Genomic DNA, 21,014 nt, shown 5'->3' on the forward strand with positions numbered 1-21,014 from the left:
TATAGATGCAATGGTTTGTAAGATACTGATTCTTGGTGGCTGATTAGGGAGAGGGAGTGTTTTGTTTTTACTAGACAGGGTTTCGCTGTATAGCCCAGGCTGACCTCAAATTCCTGATCCTCCTACCTTGGCCTCCTAAGTGTATGGCTTATAGTCTACACTACCATGTAGCATACAAATTCTTTTTATGTATAATATAATACATATATTATAAAACATCTAATAAATAATGAAAGTAGAAGCAACTGTTATATCAGAATTTCTTCTTGATGTCATAAAGGATGTTCATTCTCAAACATTAGAAACCACTGCTGTGCAAGGCACCCAAAATTTAATCTTTTTCTGAGCTTTCATTTAGCAGGGGGCTATCTTAATGTTTGCAAATCCAATGTAGTTATTTGAAATGACAGAGCATTGGGCTATAGACTAGAACAACAACTGTAAGGGGAAATTTTGCAGATTTTTAATAATCTAAATGAGTATATAATATTCTATATCTAAGTATCTACCTTAGAGAAACATATGCCTTATATGCAATAGATAAAATGGAAGGTAAAACCAACTATTTGTAACAGATAAAATCCTATTGAGAAATAACTGAAAAAAAAAAAACCCAGCATGACTCAAGGAAGTGATTTTGACAAGTCATCCACATATCATTAATTTTTCAATTATAAAATGGTAGCTATATCATACATAGAACATGTCTAAACATGCAGAGCATCAAGTTTGTACATGCAATGCTTGATATATTTTATTATCCAGTTAATTGCTCAGAGCAGTACTGTGGTGATAACATCAAAGTAAGTTCATTGTTCTCACTGTCCTGTCCTGCTATAGTCCCTCTCACTCTTTCTGAGTTTTAATGCTCTTAAACGTGGAATAAAATCAGCCCCTAGCCTTCAATAAAAGTGGTTACTATATATTTTAAAATATATTCTCCTGTGAACAGATTTTGTTTTGCTTATAAAATGCTATTGCCAGCATCTCACTTGAAAACTTTAATGAAGCTGTCCTCTAGTTTCAAACCAGAAAATTAGCAAGTTGGGAAATAAAGACAAAATGAAAGGAAATAAAAACAACATCCTTCAAACTATGGGAGGAGGGATATTTTTTTAAAATCATACGTTAGGGGCTGGAGAGATAACTCAGCGCTTAAGAACACTGGTTGTTCTTGCAGAAGACCCACATGGCAGCTAACAACTGTCTGTTACTCCAGTTTCAGGAGATCCGATGGCCTCTTCTGTCCTCCGCAGGCATTGCACAACATGGGTGCACTTGCCTGCATGCAGGCAATACACACGTACACATAAAAAATAAAAATATTTTCAAAAAAATCATACTATAGATCTATTTTCCTCCTTTGTCCCTTTCCTTCTTCCCTCCCTTCCTTCCTTTATTTCTTTGGTGCTGGTATTGGGAATTAAACTCATGGCCTTGCATATGCTGGTAAACACTACCATTGAACTGCGTCCCCAGCCACTTTTCAATTTTTATTTTGGGATGGGGTGTCACAGAGTCCTCCAGACTGATGGTCATATAATCCTTCTGCCTCAGCCTCCCAAGTAACAAGAATTACAAGTATGCACCATGAAGCCCAGTTTATACTGTAGATATTATGATGAGAATTTCCCCAGTGCTGAACAAGGTTTGAGAAATATTCTATGATGAATGTGGAATGGGAGGAACACAGGGGCAACAAGACAAAGAATGTGTTGCTGAAGAAACCTCTGCTGATTTCTCTTCCCCTCACCTGGTTCACATTTAGCTCCTGCCACCCTGATATAAAGAAACTGAATCCTCCGTGGTTTCCCTGTATATCAGGTCTGCCATGCTTTTATTTATTGGAATTTTCCATCTGAAAGGTCCAGAATTTAACATGCTCATCCTATGACTTGAATATACAGAGGCAGAAGAACTCTGGTGTTGAAGATGTAAACTAGTTTAGTTGGAACAACCGGGGCACCATGAGGGCATTTTCCGGTTGCATAGATCTGTTTTTTCTTATCATGTAACACCAGGGCTTGTAAGTAATGGTTCTGAGGATGGAAGAAATCCCAGCCCTTTACTTTTCTATGCCACAGACACAATCAAATAGCATATAATTATTAGGGACTTTGGGGATTGTTTGCTCTTATTCATAGGTATGCATGTGCATGCATGAACATATGCACAATAGACTGCCTCTCTCCCAAATAGCCACTGAGTAGTTTAGCTCTCAGCAGCATTGGCCTGAGGAAAGGTTGATCCCTTCTCCTGATGTCTGTGACAAGACACAAGCTAAGGCAATTACCAAGAAGCAAAGTAATACTCCATCATAAACCCTCCTACAACCAGCATGGGCAGGGGGAGCTGATGGATTGACCAATCATCCTACTTAATAGGGGGTTGCTTAGTACTTTATTTGTGGATGATCGGGTTATTTAAAAAATAAATAAATAACATTAAAATGCATTTGATTAAAACTCTGTTAAATGTAGTTGTCTTTCTAAAATGATTCATAGAATGTTGGGATCCCACAGGACTTCTGAGTCATCTGGGAACATTTGTCATCTTCATGCTGTGCAACATGGGTGGACTGGTTAACATCAGCATCTGCTGAAATTTCACAGAGGGAACAAATAGTTTGTTATGCTTTTATGATCATTTGGTGCTTAGTTAGGTAGGATTTTTACTACTCAGCGGCATTTCAAATAAGTTTAATGCTGGCATATGGAAAATCAGAGATGTTAGCATTCTGTCTTAACGGAACATGAACATAAAGAGCTACTGCGAGCATTGTGACACATCAAGGGTCCTGGGTCTTTGTCTGTCTTTCTGGACAAGTCCTGTGTGATGGTGAAATGCATATGCCCATACATTGTGAGAGTGACATTCCCTTTCTGGAAGACAGTTTATCCCATGCATCAAAGCCTCCAGAGAAAATACCATCAACTTAATAAACTCAACACTTCTAAGAAGTTTTCCTAAATAAATAATGGCACAGACAGTAAAAGGTATCTGTGGTGATGTCCTTTGCAACACTGCTTATTGGGATGGAAAGTTGGAAAAAATATTAAATATTCAGTAGTAGAAAAAAACTATGCTATAATATATGGGCATAATTTGTATGTATGGATATATAAGATACTGTCCCTGTTGACATTATAGTTTGTGAATGTGTTAAAACATAGCTATGAATGGGGCTGGGAAGATGGCTCAGCAGTTAAGAACAATGGGTCGTTCTTGCAGAAGACCCGGGTTCAAATCCCAGCACCCACATGGCAGCTAACAACTATCTGTAACCCTAGTCCCAGGGGATCCAACAGCCTCTTCTGACCTCCACAGGCACTGCATGACACGGTGCACTTACCTACATGCAGGCAATACACGCATACACATAAAAATAATATTTTTTTAAATGTAGCTATAGGTAAGGTAAGCTGAAGGAACTATTTGTGAGATAAGACCTATAACATGATCCCATTTTATTAAATATATATGTATAGCTAGGAAAATACCTATAGAATACATCAAATTTTCATCATGTCGTGTCTCCATGATGTGATCTCAAGCAGCTGATTTTCACTTTTGCTCTATAAAGTTTCTATTGTCTGATTTAAAAAATAATGAGTGTGTTACTTTCAGAAACAATAAACGATTAATTGAATATTTTATTTTGAAGGAAAAATAACCCTGTGGTAGAAGTGTGAAAGATAGGTTGCTTTGAGCAATGCCTAAAAGCTGACAAACTCATTTGCTTTGCACTGTGAGGGCCAGTTTCCCAGTTGATGGGTTCTTATACATACCAATTCAGTCAGCACATGCTCAGTTTCACTTATAAAGTCAACTGATATGGTCCTTAGTGTACGTGTATATGTACGTATGTATGCATGTGTGTTCACATGTGTAGGTGTTGTGGGGGTGCATGCACATGTGGAAGCTAAATGTTGGGTGTCCTCCTCTATCCCTCTTCACTTTATATATTGAGGTGGAGTTTCTGAGTTGAACTTAGAGCTTGTAGAGTTAGCTGGTCTACGTAGGCAGCTTGCTCTGGATTCCCTGCCTCAACCCTCTGAATGCTGGGGTCACAGACCTACCATGCCTGCCCAGCATTTACATGGGTGCTGGGGATTGAAACTCCAGTCCTTACACTTGCTTGACAGGTGTTTTACCAACTGAGCCATCTCACCAACCCCAACTGATAGGTTCTTAAGCAAGCAACTGAGAGTGCTGTGATTGAAAACACTGTGAAGCCATGTTGGTTCCTTTGTTGAATTTGCTGTTTTAACTTTGTAAACAGGTTTTATTAATAGAAGTAACAGATCCTTCCAAAGCAAGTTTTAGTGACTATATTCTAGGAAAGGAGCTACAAACAGAGTGGTTGTCTACAGATTTTAAGCTACATATAGCAAGGATTAGAAGAGACAGTAGAGATGATCCCGTTGCTCAGGTCATTCCTCCAGTGAGAAATCCAAGAAAAAGGCAAGCTGAGTGTGACCTGGCCACAGCGGTGAAACTAGTTCGTGTCCCAGCCAAAAGCCACCAGCACCCATGAAACCACATAAGGAGGAAGGTGGTAATATCTCAGATACACTAACTTGGAAACAAAGGCTTAAAGTTGATGCCATTAGGAGAAAGGGAGTTTTGCTTTTAGCATGGGGGTGCCCCATGTGGGTATTTTATGCATCCTGCTTGTCTTGGAAGAAGAAGACGCCAAGTAAAAGACATGCTTTCATGACTGGTCTGAAGGTGTAGAAGACTCAATGAAGACTTTCTGCTGATTAGCTTGAGCAGTTGTTAAGGATTCGTCCTTTCTGCTGTGGTTAGAGCTGACTACTGAGCAATAAGCCAAAGGAATATTAGGCCAAGAATTTGAAGGTTGAAGCCAAACCACGGGGAAGGGCTTTCTTCTGTAAACGACACAGTGATTGAATTAGAAGAGAACATTTGCATCATGTCATGTTGTCACCTCAAACTTAAGTCTAAAATTGAATTCATCTTTCTTCACTAAACAACTCCTTAACTGAACTTTCCAAACAATGAACAACAGGATAACACACTTTATAATGCTCTGTCCTAACATAGCCATTATTTCATTTGACTGTCACACACTTAGGGATGAGGAAACTTTAAGCAGGTTAACCAAAGGACCGCATGTTCCTAAGAGATCATTCTGGAAACCAAGTTTTCTGACTCCTAATCCAGTCATACATTAATCCCGTCACACCACACTTCCCTCCATGTTTGTGGAAAATTACCAGTTTTATAGAATTACTAAGTGATGCTGTATTTATATTGGCATTTCAGTATTGCACACTAGCAGATTTTAGTATGAAGTCAGATTTTCTGAAGTAACAAAAGCACATGAACCAACCTTTAGAATTTTTAAACATTTATAGTATTCTTAGTATTAAGGTAGGAAGATGATACAGATAAAAGTATTAGAGGTAGCCTGAAAATGTCCCGTTTAATAAATCTAGGATGAATAAACTACCATTGGTCACATATTGTGGACTGTTGATATAAACTGTATGGTTCTGAACTGAAGAGATGCCTCAGCAGTTAAGGGCACTGACTGTTCTTGCAGAAGACCTGGATTCGATCCCCAGCACTCACATGGCAGCTAAAAACTCCAGTTCCAGGGGAATTCAACTCCCTCATCCGACCTTCATGTGCATTGTACAATATAAATGCACTTAATACACACAGGCAATATACTCATACACATAAAATAAAAATAAAATATTAAAAAATGAATTGTTTGGTTCTGATATTTTTTCCTTACTTTGCAAATTAATTTGACCTTGTCATTATATGAGAATTAAGAGTCTGTGCCCACTCAAGGATGCCTCTTGCTTTGGTGCTGGAAAGATTGCTCAGTGGTTAAAGTACTTGCTGTAGAAGCAGGAAGGCTGGAGTTCAGTGCCCCAGAATTCGTATAAATGCCGGGTAGGCATGGTGGCCCACTTGTAATTCCAGCACTCAGTAGGCTGGGTATCCCTGGAGCAAGCTGGCTAGCCAAAATAGCCATATCCGTGAGCTCTGAGGTCAACTTAAAGACCCCGCATCAATGAATTAGATGGAAAGCAATCAAAGAAGACTCCCAACACCAACTTCAGGCTCCTACATGCATGTGCACAGATGTGCACATGCACCCACACATACACATGTGCCCACATGCATGAAAACACACTTGCACACACACCACACCATGTGGCTTTCAGGATACTAATGCATGCATATTTTAGCACACAAGACAAATCCTTTGAGGTAGCTGCTACCTCCTCAAAATGCACCAACTTTGAAGTCACCTACCAATAATCTATGACACCCTCCCCAGCATAAAGTAACTGAAGGAAAAAAAGAAAACCCAACCCAATTTTAATGGACAACTTTGGTGCATTGACACAAAAGTCTTAGCTTGGTGGTGTAAGTTAATATATTTCTGATCTTTGTGACAGTGCCGACTCTAATTCACACAATGTACTGAATTCTTCAATAAGTGTTTTGACTATTTGAGTTTAATACTTTGTATTTCCACTTCTAAATCATGCATGTGATAACAACCTTAGTAAAGAAATCTAAATATGCAAGCCCACAGTGTCCAAAGACAGCCTACTTTGGTGTATTCTAGTTTATTTGATTAATGTGGATTATCCTCTGTGCTATCGTATTAATGCTTTTTTTTTAACTCAGAACTTTGGAAATTAATTGATCGGGTCTCTGAATTGAGGAAAGCATCCTTTTAGATCATGTTATTCAGTTCATTAGTAGACAAGTTTGATGGTGTTTCTGCCAAGACATTGATGGAAATACTTGTCAGCTGGCATGCTCAGGACTTTGTCGTTGTGATGTTGCAGAATTGCCTATCAGAGGAATGATGATGATGAGGAAGAGGCTGCCCGGGAGCGGCGCCGCAGAGCCCGACAAGAAAGGCTGCGGCAGAAGCAAGAGGAAGAATCCTTGGGACAGGTGACCGACCAAGTGGAGGCCCATGCCCAGAATAGGTACTGTCTTCCTCTTTGCAGTGGAAGGTCTCCGGGTTGTGTCTTAGCCTTTCCCGTTGAATTGAATTTGTCAAGCAAATCCTCCTTTCTCAGATCAATTCAGTCAGCCATTTTTGGTTGGTTGGTTGTTTTAGTTTTTTGAGAAAGGTTCTTAGTCTGTAGCCCACGCTGGCCTGGGACTCACAGCTGTCCTCCTGTCTCAGACTCCCAAGTGCTAGAATTACAGACACGAGCCATTACACCTGGCCACAACTCAGCTGTTTCCAATCTATTTTTTTCATTTTATGGCCATTCTTGGCAACAAATCAGATTGGATGATGTAAGTTAGACTTTAGGTAGGACACCACCATTCCCTGCATACACCATCCCCATCCCCTGAACATATCCGAAGTGAAGAGTTTTATCTTATTTCATAATGTGATAGTTTAATATCTTAAGTATGGTAAGATACCTTTAAATAGGAACTCTTTACATTTCTTCACATATTATTATACGTTTTGAACAGATTTATTGGTTTAGTAGAGTCTTGTGTGTCTACCAGTAACAGACAACACTTGAATATTATAGGTGGACATAAATTCCAAATGTCTTCCTTCTCTCAATCTACAGAGTTAGTATTCTCTGATCACTGTAATGTTTAACAAGATGCAGACCTGCTTAATTTAATGTGATTATTCAAATTCAATAAGTTTCTTACTACATTAGGCTCTAGTATAGATCAGAATAGTTGAGGGGACCCAATAGCTTCAACGTCTTCTAATAGGACTTTAGTCATAGAAATAAGGTCACATGCTTCATTATGTTAATGGTTAAGAAACATCATTTATATGTCCCAAGGTCTAGAAAAGATACAATATGGGGATGGATGAGAAATAATTTTGATTTTTAAGTATGGGATAGTTACTAACAACACTACACTTTGGGACTTTGAGTGTGGTTTGGGTTTTAGTTTCTTATATTTTGTGCATGTTGTTCCATTAACTTGGTCTATTTAGAAAAATCTTCAAGGGAAGGGTCATGGCCTCTTTGGCTCATTTTCTAGGGGGACCCTACAAATACTGACAGGTAAGACAAATTGAATAAGAAAACGTAATGGCTGGGTAGAAGGTAGAAACCTTGTCCCTTGGTTCTTAGCTCCTAGTTTGGGGGGGGGGTACAACAAGGATGTGACAGGTATGATCACTGGGTCACCTTTTAAAAAATATTAGAATTCAGTTGATCCAAATGCCATATACATAAACTTTCCCCCTTGAACTCCCAATTCTTTATATTTTCACAGACATGTAACCTCTATGTGGTTAATTCATGGAGACAGTGTCCTGCAGCAACAGCCAAAAAGGCCCAAAAGGCTTAGAAGCTAGGCTTTCCTCCGCCGTATTTTGTTGTTAAATATGAAATGTGTTTTTCCAAAACCAAGTGAACTTGAACATTAGAAGAGCCAAGTTTGGTATGAACCATGAAATTTGATGGAGTTTCTAAACATTGCAAGACACATGCTTCCAACTCTGCTCACAGTTCTAGTATCACATGACGGGTAATTCCTGCCAGTGGAGGCCAACACCCCTGGCCTGGGCAGTGTCCAGCATCCTGAAAGACTGAGTGAGATGATGGACATGTTACAGTTTGGGTTTGAGAGGGTTTTTTTCTTTTTTAAAAATAAACATTCCATTTAGCCATTCTTTATCCATTGTAGAAAAGGACACGAAGCCCTTTATTCTTGGAAATCTGGACAAAGAAGGCAGATCATCTAGCTTAGTTACAGTAATGCTGCTGCTGCTCTGACAAGAAAGCCACACATTTTAGTATTCTAATGCAGTGTAGTGGACCACTATGAGTATTTCTGTGTGATAAATAAGGTGCTCTCCACCTTACTTTTTGAGACAGTCTCTCACTGAACTGGGAGCTCACTGATTCACCTAGATTGGCTGATCAGCAAGCCCCAAGTATCTCCATCTGTCTTTCTTCCTGTGACTCTGTCAGCCCCTAGGGATTCAGAGTCTCCTGAACACCAGCAGAGTGAGAGACATTAAAGGGTACACATCTGTTCATCAGTTGCCTTGGCCTGGACACATCACTTCTGCTCACATTCCGTTGGCAATTATTGGTCACATGGCCCTGTCTAGAAGCAAGGAAGGGCAGAGGGTAGGAAATGCAATCCTCAACTAGCAATCACCACATGAATTGTAGAGGACACTTCTATGTCGCCAGTGTAAAGGTCATCAGTGTGAATGTAGAATTTCCACACTGAACATGTCCTTCCCCCTCTAAGGATCTTGGGTCTCAGCCAATCCAAATCAGGAACCCTCTGTGACCCAGTGGCATGCATGTGAGACTGTGACACTAGCAGAATTCACTCATTATTTTGATCTGATCCCCGTCATAGTTTGAATTCATAGTGAAGCACATTCTGAAATCCAGGTTTGAGAATAAGTAGTTTATTTTTAAGGTAATTGCAGGAAACACTGGTAAGATATCGAAAGTGAGACAGGAAAGAGAAAGCAACAAAATAATAGCTGTTTTCCCACACAAGTGGCCACTTGGCATCTAAAACAATAAGCAGTAAGAGCCAGTGTGGAACCTGATCATAAAATTAGGCTTCAAAGGGGGAGAAAGACTATTTATATGCTGATACTCATCACCTTTGGTTGGATGCATTAATATTCAAAGTACTTTCAGCAAGTTGAGAATCTATCAGTGACCAGCAATAGTCCAAGAGTAAGGCTTGGATAGCCCGGCAAACAGTGTACTAGAGTAGTAATATCCAGGGCATACTGCTGGCCTCGGCCCTGGTTTTGGGTGCCTGTAAATGACTCATTAACCATCAAGCTGTCTTTGGTGTTGTGCTTTCTGTTGTCTAGTGTCCCTGATGAAGAGTCGAAGCCAGCCACCACGAATACTCAGATGGAAGGTGATGAAGAGGCTGCGTTACTGGAGCGCCTCGCTAGACGAGAGGAGAGACGCCAAAAACGCCTCCAGGAAGCCCTGGAGCGCCAGAAGGAGTTTGACCCAACAATAACAGATGCCAGCCTGTCACTGCCAAGCAGAAGAATGCAAAATGACAGGGCAGAAAACGAGACTGCGGAGAAGGAAGAAAAAAGCGAGCGTCGTCAAGAACGATATGAGATAGAGGAAACAGAAATAATCTCAAAGTCCTACCAGAAGAATGACTGGCAGGATGCTGAAGACAAAAAGAAAGAAGAAAAGCAGGAAGAGGAAGAAGAGAAGCCAAAGCAAGGGAGACTTGGCGAAAATCAGGTAGAGGAGATGGTAGCAGAGAAAACGCCCGAAACCCACGAGGAGGCCATGGTAACGGCGCTGGAAAATGGGCAAGTCAGTGCAGAAGAGCCCAAAGCAGAGGAGGACAGGGAACAGGACACAGAGGAGATAGCCCATCGCAAAAAGATGGAAGAGGAAGAAAGGGAGAGAGCTGAGGCAGAGAGGCTGAGGTTGGAGGCGGAAGAAAGAGAAAGGGTCAAAGCTGAGCAAGACAGGAAGCTCGCAGAGGAGCAGGCGAGAGTGGAAGCAGAGCAGAAAGCGGCTGCCCAAGAAAGGGAGCGGAGGGAGGCGGAGGAGAGGGCGAGGGTCCAGGAGGAGGAGAGAAGGGCTGCGGCGGAGGAGAGGGCGAGGGTCCAGGAGGAGGAGAGAAGGGCTGCGGCGGAGGAGAGGGCGAGGGTCCAGGAGGAGGAGAGAAGGGCTGCGGCGGAGGAGAGGGCGAGGGTCCAGGAGGAGGAGAGAAGGGCTGCGGAGGAGGAGAGGGCTAGGCTAGCAGAGCGAGAACGGAAGAAGCAGCTAGAGGAGAAAAGGAGCGACACACAGGCCACGAAGGGAAAGGGGGAGAGGGGAGAGGAGAAAACGGAAAGGAAAGGGGTCAATGAAAAGAAAGCGCAAGAAGACAAACAGCAGAGAGCTGTCCTAAAGACGCAGGTACTTTGAGCATTTTGCACCAACTGTGTGATGCCTGTGACTCCTGAGAAATGTAATGCGCAGCAAATTGGGGACTGAGGCTGCAGGCTTATAGCCTCACGTGCTTGATCATATGGCAAGCTGTTCATTTTTTTTTTTTTCAGACCATAACAATACCCAAGCATGAAGCAATGGAACCATGGCTACATATTCAATCAGCCAAATTTACTGGGATGACCAGAGAGAAACAACTGCTCTGTGCTTGGATGTTATGGCTATTAGAAAAAAAAAAAATGAATTAACCCTAAGATAATGAATGTGGTGGGGCTGCGTCACCTTGTTTCTGCATCTGCATCTGACTCTCTCTGACATCTTTCTTCTCTTCATAAGTCTACATGAGGCAAGAGGCCCATTCTCCTCATCTCCCCCTGTGTTTGATAGTAACTTGAAAGAATTATGAAAGTAAAGGTGGGAAGTTAATGTAAATAATTATGATGTATATAATTATCCTAAGAATAAAAAGTAAAGAAACAAATAAACAAACCCCCTTGAAAACAACTGGGGTAAAGGAGCCAGTTGGAACCTTTTATTAAAAAAAAAAAAAAAAGAAAGAAAGAAAAAAAGACTTTCACAAGCCTGACTTGCCATCATGTAGGCTGAGGTTAATGGAGACTTGCAGGAATTCATTCATCTGGGGTAGTGTAAGTGGTGGGCAATCGAGCATGCATTTTGCTCCTTTTTACCATCTGGGTGACACAACCTTATGTGACCCAAGGAAGGATGGAACAGTAGTTGAGGGGGGCCATATTTTTTTTCTGTCTGCAAGGCTGCATTACAAGCCTTTACCTAAACTACCATTCTTTCCAAAAACTGTAAAAGAGAAAGAAACGCTTGCACGCTCACCTTTCCAGAGTGAGCTCTCTGCCTCTGCATTGCACTGACATTGTTTTGCACTCCCGCTTCTATACCAAGGGCTTATGCACATGGCTATAACTGAGACAATCATGAACAAGATGCACCAAGCCACATATGAAGTTGTCAACACACACCTGGAGCACCATGTCATGCTAGAGTTCTGTGAGCACAGTGGGAGGCACAGGAGAAATATGGGGTGGGGGTGCGCTATCCCACATTGGTGATAGAACCAGCACCAAGAGGTGGTAAGTGTGACACTAAAGCAGCCACGGTGGCACCATCCCTCAGCACAGCACACGCAGAGTGAGCTGAGCACCCTCTCACCCTTGCAAGCTAGAAAGGGCTTCTTTCACATGAGTGACCTTCACCATTCTTGAAAATAAAAAGGAAGAAGAAAAGGGAGCTAAAGGGCAAGTTCAAAGACTAAAGTCCCAAGAAGACAAGCCTGCCTTCAAAAAAGAAGAGGTAAATTTCATTAAGAACAATCAGATTGATGGCTCAGCAGTTAAGAGCACTAGCTGCAGGTTTGGTTCCCAGCACCAAACAACTACCTGTAACCTCAACTCCAGAGGGCTCTGATGCCCCGGGCCTCCTTAGGCTCTGGCACTCGTGTGCATACACACACACACACACACACACACACACACAAAATAAAAATAAATCTTAAGAAACAGAATAATCAGATCATAAAACCACATACAAAGCAGCATTCCAGGATCTAATCTCAGAATTGCAACTTCTCTCCCTGTGTTTTTCAAACCATGACTCATAGGCTGTTGAATGATGAGATCAGTGGAGAGTATCTCAAACTTAATCAATCTGTAGAGGTGGTTGAGTGAGTAAAGTGCTAGCCATTCAACCATGAGGATCCATGTTCAGATCCCCAGCACCCACATAAAAAGGCCAGCATGGTATTGGGGAGTGACTGTAGTCTTAGCATTGGGAAATAAAGACAGGAGGATTTCAGGGGCTCACTGGCCAGCCAATCTAGCCAATCAGTGAACTCTGCATTCAGTGAGAGACCCTGTCTCAAAAATTAAGGTTAAGAACAACAGAAGAAGACACCCAGCATCAACCTCTGGCTTACACACACACACACACACACACACACACACACACAAATTACTAATCAGTAGGTCAAAAACCTAAATGGAATAGAAAGTATCCGAGGGCATTGTAGGTAGTAAGGACTGCAGTCTCTCATAAATTCCCTTTTCTTACTGTAGTTCATAGGTGAGAACTTGAAAAGCTCCACGTGTCTCAATCTTTCCTGCTTCTTACTCTTCTAGGTGCTAATTTTGTCTTCTTGAGTCCTTCTCTGTTTGTATTTCAATCCGGAAATATTTCTAGCTCTTTGATTAATGCTTTAACTTTTCCAAGGAAAAGCACCCTTTCCCCCTCTATCTCGGTAGAAAATTTGGTGAACTGAAGATGATATCACGGTTTTCAAAGGAATATTTTATCAAAATGTTCTGCATTGCATTTCTGAGGCACACACACACAGGAACGGGTGCCAGTAGGTAAGTAACTGAAATTGCCACACAGAGTGTCAAAGCCCTCTGGCATACAGTGCCGCAGCAGAGAGCCTGGCCTCGGTCTAACCATCCTGCCTGTTCTAGCCTCACGTAATCCTACAATTTGCCATGAGAGCTAGTTAAGTCCAAGTTCAAGAGAGTTAAGTACTTGAATGTGGTTAAACAGAATTGTCAGAGATAGGAACACCTGAATTCCTTTGCCCATGAGACTGACAAAGTAGTCTGAAGCCCTTGAGTACTGGCCCAAATGCACTCTCAATACATTTCTCTATGTGTTGTAGTATCTATTAAAAAAACCCAAAATTGTAAAGAAAAATCCATTTGTAGAAAATAGATGGCCAGATTAAATAGTGAGTATTCTGCAATGGTTTTCTGCAATGGTTTTGTAAGATTCACATAAGACTTATTTTAAGATTTATGTTGCCTTCTGCTTCTCATAGGACCTGTGGTTTGAACATGAGCACTGCCCATCTGAAAAGAGACTGAGTAAATACTGATGACTGGGAAATTGAGTTTAGCTCTAAGGAGGCAGCTTTAAACACATTGAAACACTTCTCATTTTGTGATAAAGAATACCTACAGGCCCATCTACACATGGAAGTTACCTCAGAATTAAACTCACATAGACGGTGGTATTGCAAAGTCTAATTCAGCTCACTAGATAGCGTTCATTTTTAATGGCCAAATCATTCCATGCCTATGTAGGGTGTCTGAGCCAGCAAAGGCTCATCAGTGTTCGCCCCAGTTATCCTTTTACCACTTTTCAAATGAGGCAACGTCTAAGGTGCCAGCTAGATATTCCAGGAAATAGCCGGGTTCAGGCTTGCCATGTTTCCTTTCTGTTTGCCCCCCACACACTCTGGCATCTCCTAACTTCTGGCTTCATTTTTACACTAGGCCAGATAAGCTCTTCCAACCAGGCTTTAAAAAAATAAATTCTGTATTTCTGTTTTAACATTGACTGAATGACAAAGGCGCCCCCTTTCCAGCTAGCCAGGTTGGTGTATTATACAGGCAGCTTTAAATCATTTTGCATGATTCAGCCATTTTAAATAACCCCTTCCTAGTCTTTTTGTTAAAAAAAAAATAAAAAAGTCACACAAAAGCAAACAAAAACCTTCTCTGGCAGGGATCCACACAGTGTAAGCATGATAGGTCAACCACAAGTAGGCACAAGCATCCCACTGGCCTTCTGAGAGGAAACGCTTCCCAAGGTCCTGTGCTTCCAGTGCCTTAAAACACAAACAACCCCCCTGTCATCTTCCACTGCAGTTGAACTCTGTGGTAGCCTAGGGGCACAGATGATCACTAACCTCGAGACTTAAATTTGGCTTTCTGTCTCTTCATTTATGAGAAGTCTCTTTTTAGTTATTCACCAGTACCTATTTTTTGTTTTCTTGATCTTAAAGAGAAAAACAGTTTCTAGCAAAGTGGCTTGTATGACACTGACCCTGATGTCCCATGGCATGCAGGCCTCCATGTCCCAAGCCTCAGTGTGTAGATGCATCACCTAGGAATCTGGCTAAAGGAGAACTGATTCTGAGCCTCTAGGTTGGAGCCCAAGCCTCCTCCTGAGGTCTAAGTTGTTTATGGAGCAAACTTTCAAGAGTCAGGAGGACAGCCATGTGATAGAAAGGGGAGCCAGGAAAGGTTTTAGGGATCTGGAGCTAACAAAGTGTGCTAAACCTGGTCTGAAAACTGTGACTTAGCCCCAGCTCTTGTTGCTATTTTGGAATCTTACTGGAAGCAGCATGCCACAGAGACCCACATCTCAGACCATTCCCTGTTCCTTTGGGCTTTTGAGTTTCTCTGACTGAAGGCCTTGCCCCTTAAATCCCCACACCCCCTCATGCCTGTGTTTCTCTCATTAGCTAGTTTAACTATCTGGAGTTTCAGATGAATGATCACATTTGGTCAGAACCTGTCTTATGAGCGCACCCATGTTATCTGTGAGTGAAGTGTATTTACTCTTTCAACACTTTGGCTACCTAGTAAACCCTCAGGAGAGATGTTTTTTTTTTTTTTCAGTCACATTCCAACCCAGAAGATCTAATTCTTTTCCTGGTGGGCTCAGAAGGCCCTGGGCTTGGGTTGAACTTGTCATACAATACAATACATTCTACGCCTTAAACTAAAATTTAAAAGCCCTGTGGAATCACTTTATTTACTTCTCAGGAGAAAATAATTCTCAGTCAAACTCAAGTCATCGTTATTACATTGAGAATGTTTGTAAGAAAATTTTCCACTAAGAATATAAGTAGGTTTCTGCAGGGCACGAGTTCTTTGCAGCTGTCTTGAAAAGAACAAAAATGGACCTCACTTTTTCATGCTCATCATTTAAGAATGTATGAGATGTTATAGGTGGAGGAATTTGAACTCCTTTCCCCACCCAAAAGCTAATTTGAAATAATGTCTCATTTACCATATAGAATCTGTAACGGAGATCCCATAAAAATATTAAAGTTAACACTGCTCTCTATGCATCATCTCCCCCTATTTTCTACAGCAATCACAAAAACACTTCCAGAGGGCTAAATTTTTTCTACCACTAGACGTCAAGGTAAACCCTGGAACTGTTCCTACTCCCTTCCCATGTTAGTGGTTTAGATGACTTCAAATATGGTTCTAAGTCCTTCCCCTACAAGTGGGGTTATTGTGTTTCATCCTCAGGACCCCATTACTCATTTGACTAACACACTAGATGGTATTCCCCAGAATCGGATCTGGCTAACCTGGTAGGTTACCCTCATTTTCTCCTCAGTGGGTCCTTATCAAAGATGCCCGTCCTTGGCCAAGAAGAAACCTGATCAAACTACCTGGCCATTCTTCCATCAAACCACACTAATAATCGCTCTTCCCAGTAGGAACTTCAGACAGCTATACTTAGGTAGGATTCCCAGAACTCAATGGTTTCCAAAGAGCGACACCAAACTGCTTCCCAAAATAAAAATCCCAGTGAGATCAGCAATGATCTTGACTTCCTAAAATTATAGTCAAAGTCTTTGCTCATAGGCCAAATGACCATGACTAACTCTTGAAAATTTTCCTTGATCCCATCTCTAGCACATCATGCTCTGTGTGACTTTTCTACCTCCAAATCTTCTGACGTCTTCAAAAGTTGGGATCTTATTTGATAACACGAACAAAACCTTATGTTTATTGTTACCTTTCTTCTTGATATATATCATTGGTTAGATCAAAGATGAGAAGATGGAAAAAGACAAAGAGCCCCAAGAAGAAGTTAAGAGCTTCTTGGATCGAAAGAAAGGATTTACAGAAGTGAAGTCACAGAATGGAGAATTTATGACCCATAAACTTAAACATGCAGAGAATACTTTCAGGTAAGAAGTAGTGATTAAGTCACATCCCAGTCTCTCTGTCCTGGCCTCCAGACAGAAAAGGAGATAACCAGACAAGATTCATTGGTTTTGAAGTCACTGGCTATTGTCTTAGGAACACGAGTCAGTAGATCCTGCTTTCCTGTGATGAACAGGAGACCAGCAGTCATTACTCAGCCACAGCTTAATCTCTGTCTATTTCCTCTACCTTTTTATATAGCAAGGCGTACAGTGCTTTGTATCCATGTTTGGACCTACTATGGTCTCGTGAGATCAGCATATGAAAACTATTATGGCTGGGGTTGATGTCATTGGTTCATTCTCTAGATGGTCCAGACAATTTCCCAAGGACCTTTCTTGGTACCACTTTTAAGAGTTCATTCTGTAAAGGTTGTAAATGAACGTGTGATGAAGCTCAGATTGTTTCATGGTCCAAAAAGTTGGGAAACATTGGGTTGAACTAAGTCTCATCTATGTACCATAGGAATTTAAAAGCCTTCTATGTAAATTTGCTTTGGAAGTCTCTGAGATGGGGCATTTGGAACTACTGGCCCATTTTAGTTTGGAAAACTGTAGTGTGGCTTCAGCTTCGCACTTCCTTACACCCTCACACCGACTTTTCCATCATACAGAAAATCTGGGCAGTTGATACAGGACAGATGAGGCCAGTACATGTACATCCTCAATTCCAGATACAGTTGAATTCTCAGAGCTCCCCACCAGTTTTGTAGAAAGACTCAAGGTACAGACGCCTGTCACGACAATGGGCTGCACGATTCTCTGAGTCCCATCGCCACACAAACAAAGTCTTTCCAATCACTAGTGTTCTCTCTCCACCTCTGCTGTGCCAGATGTGCTGAGAAATGGTTTGGGGTCTCACAGGGTAGATTTTCTTGGGCTGTTCTTCGGCAGCTGCCTTACCTACAGACTTTGAACACTTCAAACAGGAAAGGCACCAAGCAGGTACTGTGCAGGCGGTTGACATGCCTCTTCTATTGTAGACTTGGTAGCATTTAGAAGCAAGTAGAAGTACTAATGATAAATGTTTCAGGATCATCTGAGAAGATAAGTAAATGTAGATTCCCCCAAACAGTTTTTTACCTATGCTAGAGATTGAACTCGGGGCCTTGAGCATGCTAGTCACGTGTTCTGCCACTAAGCTACATTCCCAGCTCCAAAACAACTTCTCTATATAATAATCTGAACAGAAACCCAGCTGTATTTATAAACCCAAAGTGTCTATTAAATCACTTGTTGGACTTTTGGCTGAGATCAAATGTATTGCACAGTAGAAAGTTATGCATTAAGACCCTATATAAACTGTGAAGGAATGAGAAAAATAGAATCCAAGTACATTGCTTGGAATTGGCAATAAAAATTAAGATATATTGGAAATTCATAGACAATCTACAAAGCAAGTTGATTGAGGTTGATAAGCTGAGTCTACATCTTGAAGTACCCATAGTTGAATGTTTTAAAATCCTAATGCATGTTCATTCAAAGTATTCAGTGAATATGACCTAATATTATCATTCTATAACTTGATCATTTCAGGTATGTTTTTGTAAGTATCAGATACTTTTGAGAGGCAAATTTTATTCTTGTTCAGAGAGACTGTACTAAAAAAGAAAACCTGTCACTGTAGAGAAGTTTGGCTGGCCATCATTAGCAAGCGAGCCAAGGAGCTTCAGTCAAAACTCAGATTAACAGTGAGCGCGTCTGTTGTGGTGAGTGACACTGACGCTTTGGGGATCAGAGAGAAGCAACGTGGTAAGAGCCCCAGAATGCTGAGCATTGAGAGCCCATACGTGGGCCTTCATTTTTCCATCTTTAGGCAGAAAAAAAATACGGTAACATGTTGCCACAATATCATCTGTTTCAGTTTCTGCTAGCAGCCACAGAGGCAGAGAGGAACAGATGCACTCCACACACTTGCACAGTGAGGAAGACAGTGGATGCCTCCAGCTAGAGGCTTATTTACTACTGAACTGAAAGCAAGCTGTGCTCTTTCCCAGCAAAGACCTGCTGTCCATCTTGCCTTAAGCCTAAAGAAGCCAAGAATAGGATGGAGAACTTCCTGGAAGAAATGTTCATATAATTGCCACCTTAGTGCTTGGAGCCTACCAAAATGTATTGGCAGAAGCCATGTGACCAAATCTTACTCCTGTTTTGATGAGAGCTTACTGTGTTTTTCATTTTTATGGTCAGAATTATGTTAGGTTTTTTTTCTGACTACCAATAACATTTATTCCATATTTTTCTATTTATATAACACTAAAGCTAGACACACATATGAACATACAGTACATATGTGGATGAATATAATCATAAATATATATTTTATATTGATCTTGCACACACATAACAATGCAGCAAAGCCAGCTTTCTACCCCAGTGGGTCTAAGCCTACACCAAGTGATGTGAATGATTCCACTCCCTCATGACAGATATTTCAGTTGTTTAAAGTCTGAGCGACACCTAGTGGAACCCAGAGAAAGTTCTATAGGCCTGTCATTGGAAGACAGTAATCAGTTTTACTCAAAGATAGATGAAGAGAGAGCAAATTGGTTTATGGAGAGGACTTAACTGAGGGGAACCACAGGCCTGCGGCCCTGAAACACTGAAAGAGCAGTGTGAGTTTTTAACCTCCAACCTTGAGTTCAAAATGAGAGTATATCTTTAACTGTCAAGAGCCTACAATCTTTTTTTTTTTTTTTTCCTTTTAACGTCCCAGACTGTTATCTCTAGAAGTTCAGTTAGGTGTTTTATATTTTCTTTAGGGCACAGGTGGCCTACAGTATTTCTATACTTTATGACCTCAGTTCATAGTGACAAACATGTTTATACTGTGACCCACATATACGCAAAAATACACACATATGCACACACAGACACACACAAACACATAGAAACAAACATACATACACATACGCCTGTAGCTGAAACAAACTGTGTCAAAGCAGAGTACTGTCTTTTGCTCTACACAGCGCCCTTCAATATTTTCAATTTCCCTTTCTTAAAATGTTGATTCCAATCCACCAAGTTCATTTGTTGACCTGAAGCCTGAAAAGCATTGTCCTAGAGGACACAGTATATACTCAGAACGTCCTCAGTGTTTAAAAAGCATGAGGTATACAAAATAAGATCAATATTATGGACTGAGTATCTTGAACCCTCTCCTTGTTTTATTCATTCTCTCACACCAGAGCTAGAGACACGGTGCCATTTGTCATTCAGAATGAATGTTAGACAGCTGTAGTTTATTTCTTCCTTATACTAAGGTGGTCCTGTTTTTTAATCTAGTTAAGAATGACCCTAGACTTATAAAATACTTTAAGAATAAGTATTTAAATAGGAGACACGCTATATCTTTGTCTCTCAGTTAAAGACTCCCTATAACAAAGGCCTTAGAGCATACCACTGAATTCTCCTCCAGTCCTGTCCCTGGAGAATTATATGAATTCTTTGCTAGTGAAAACAGTGTTCTTTAAAGGATCTCACAGTCAGAGGGTACCAATGATACTGTCCCATCTTTTTATAGGATCCACAGAAACATTAAGAATATCAGTCCAAGAGGCTGGAGAGATGGCTCAGTGGTTAAGAGTCCTGGATGCTCTTGCAGAGAATCTGAGCTCTGTTCCCAACACCCACATGGCAGTAGCAACTGTGTGTAATTCCAGTTCCAGGGGATTTGGTGCACTCTTCTGGCCTCCACGGGCACTAGGCTCACACACAGTGGACAAAGATACATGCAGGCAAAACATTCATATACATAAAATAAAATAATCTTTCTTTCAAAAAAGAATATTAGTCCTAAAATAAAATCTGAAATATGGACTCAGGCTAGCATACTGTCTTTAGTCTTAACATGGTCCTAATTCTGCAATAAGATTCCTATGGATTCTCCCTAGTTGCAAATTAAAAGTCAATATACTTCCAATTTCTGTCCCTATTTTATAAACAGCCTTATCCATTTCCTTTCCATTTTATATACTATAATGTTTGATAAAGCATAGCTTTAAGACATGGAGCATAGCTAGGCCTAGTCTGTCAACATTCTAGAACCTGAGAGGTTGGAAACACCCTGCACAGACTGTCCTCCGTGTTTGAGGCAGGAGGAATGGAGGAGGGTTGGCGTCTTCTATTACAATTGATAAGTTGTTCTATAATAAATAATATTTAACTTCAGATGTACAGTGACAGGTATAATGACACTCTGAAGAAAGGGGAGGCATTAGAGTCTAGATATGCCTCTCTCTCTTTCTCTCTCGCTCTGTGTGTGTGTGTGTGTGTGTGTGTGTGTGTGTGTGTGTGTGTGTGTGTGTGTGTGTGTG

General features: G+C 41.0%; 1 protein-coding gene across 10 annotated transcripts in view; it reads left to right on the forward strand.

Moving 5' to 3' along the window:
• The window catches only part of Cald1 (caldesmon 1), a 188,233-nt gene that overhangs the window by 143,807 nt on the left and 23,412 nt on the right, over nucleotides 1-21,014 (forward strand). For 4 of the 10 annotated variants that reach the window (XM_017795693.2, XM_008823450.3, XM_008823451.3 and 1 more), the window contains 3 exons: nucleotides 6,843-6,989; nucleotides 9,848-10,244; nucleotides 16,538-16,683. In XM_017795693.2, coding sequence (XP_017651182.1) covers nucleotides 6,843-6,989; nucleotides 9,848-10,244; nucleotides 16,538-16,683 — 690 coding nt within the window. Of the gene's footprint in view, nucleotides 1-6,842; nucleotides 6,990-9,847; nucleotides 10,914-12,194; nucleotides 12,273-16,537; nucleotides 16,684-21,014 lie in introns of all 10 variants that reach the window. The other 6 variants (XM_029558848.1, XM_029558847.1, XM_029558849.1 and 3 more) reach the window with 3 other exon arrangements.

This window comes from Nannospalax galili, unplaced genomic scaffold, assembly GCF_000622305.1.
Source record: "Nannospalax galili isolate Female #2095 unplaced genomic scaffold, S.galili_v1.0 scaffold307, whole genome shotgun sequence".
NCBI lineage: Eukaryota > Metazoa > Chordata > Mammalia > Rodentia > Spalacidae > Nannospalax > Nannospalax galili.